Below are 1,489 nucleotides of genomic sequence, written 5' to 3' on the forward strand. Positions count from 1 at the left end.
TATCTATAAAAATGTTTTTCCTTATCTAAAACCTGTGCATACTTGGATACACGTTTACTGCTCTGTGAAATTTACATCTACATTTTCTTTTTACTCTTGGACAACTTAAGTATATACCAAAATAGTTGACACAGTTCAGGTGATACTTATGTGGTCAGATAAAATACAGCATATTGTCTTCTTTGTTGTTGTTGTTGTTGTTGTTGTTGTTGTTGTTGTTGTTGTTGTTGTTGTTGTTGTTGTCGTCGTCGTCGTCGTCGTCGTCGTTGTTGTCGTTGTTGTTGTTGTTGTTGTTGATGAGAGTTGCATTAAATCTCTTTTTCAGAGTAAGCTTTATTATCACTGCACCGAGACACAACGGGAACATGTACGTACAGTCCGAAAGCTGGACGGCGTGCACGAAGCTGCTACAATGAAAGTGCGGCCCCTTGTTCTTGTTCAGAACAATATTTTGCTTAGAAGAGAAAAGAGAAGAAAACGTGACATGACGTGTTCTTCAGAATATTTCCTGTTTGAAAGTTCATGAGCGGATCATTTTTAAATTAATTCTATCGTGCATCCCAAGTAATAAGTTCACAGCCTCGGAGGTGATGAAGTTGTCCATGTCAGACGCTGACTTTTATTTAGAACGCTTATGAAACTCTGCAGTTGAATGTAACATGGTGCTCTTTAAAAGTTAAGTTTCATGTCCTGTTTTGATGTTTTCCACCTGCAGGAAGGGTGACTACCACAGGTACCTGGCAGAGTTTGCCACTGGCAACCATAGAAAGGAGGCAGCAGAGAACAGTCTGGTGGCCTACAAAACCGCTACAGATCTGGCCATGTCGGAGCTGCCACCCACACACCCCATCCGCCTCGGCCTCGCCCTCAACTTCTCTGTCTTCTACTATGAGATCCTCAACTCACCTGACCGCGCCTGCAGGTAACTGCCTCTGCTAAACATTGCTACTATCATCTGTCTGCTCATGTTCCTCTGTAGAGGAGGGCAGCTGAGCTCAGCAAAACCCACAACCATGACTGAAAATGAGGATCATGGTCTGACGGAGCTGCTGCAGGAATGGAAGATGTTTCCTGCAAAGGAGACTGCTCACACTCACTGCACTGATGGGTGGCAATGTTTGGGGTGTCTTTAAACAATCACAATTATATTTTTATCTCCAACATAAATGCTAAGTATCAAGTCTGATGTGGTTTCGTCAGGTTGGCGAAGGCTGCGTTTGATGACGCCATTGCAGAGCTGGACACTCTGAGTGAAGAAAGCTACAAGGACTCCACACTTATCATGCAGTTGTTACGTGACAACCTGACACTATGGACTTCAGATATGCAGGGGGAGGGTAAGAGACTCGCCAAGTGCTCCTTCATCACTGCTTTTGTGTATGATACCGTTGTCTTCCTCTTACCGCAGAGTAACTTGTTTCATGAATTACTGTAGGTATTAACTAGTGTTGTGATAGACGATTCGATTCACATCTAGATACAAAGGTTA

The 1,489-nt window shown here is 43.2% G+C and overlaps 1 protein-coding gene across 1 annotated transcript in view; it reads left to right on the top strand.

Annotated features, from left to right (window-relative positions):
* Nucleotides 1–365: 365 nt before the first annotated feature.
* LOC119411496 (14-3-3 protein epsilon-like) overlaps nucleotides 366–1,489 on the top strand; it is a 3,368-nt gene continuing 2,244 nt past the window's right edge. Inside the window, exons 1-3 of the mRNA XM_037678446.1 lie at nucleotides 366–376; nucleotides 716–922; nucleotides 1,201–1,387. Of these exons, the coding sequence (XP_037534374.1) occupies nucleotides 366–376; nucleotides 716–922; nucleotides 1,201–1,387 (405 nt within the window). The remainder of the gene's footprint in view (nucleotides 377–715; nucleotides 923–1,200; nucleotides 1,388–1,489) is intronic.

This window comes from Nematolebias whitei, chromosome 6 (genome assembly GCF_014905685.2).
Source record: "Nematolebias whitei isolate Nwh7 chromosome 6, NemWhi1, whole genome shotgun sequence".
Lineage (NCBI taxonomy): Eukaryota > Metazoa > Chordata > Actinopteri > Cyprinodontiformes > Rivulidae > Nematolebias > Nematolebias whitei.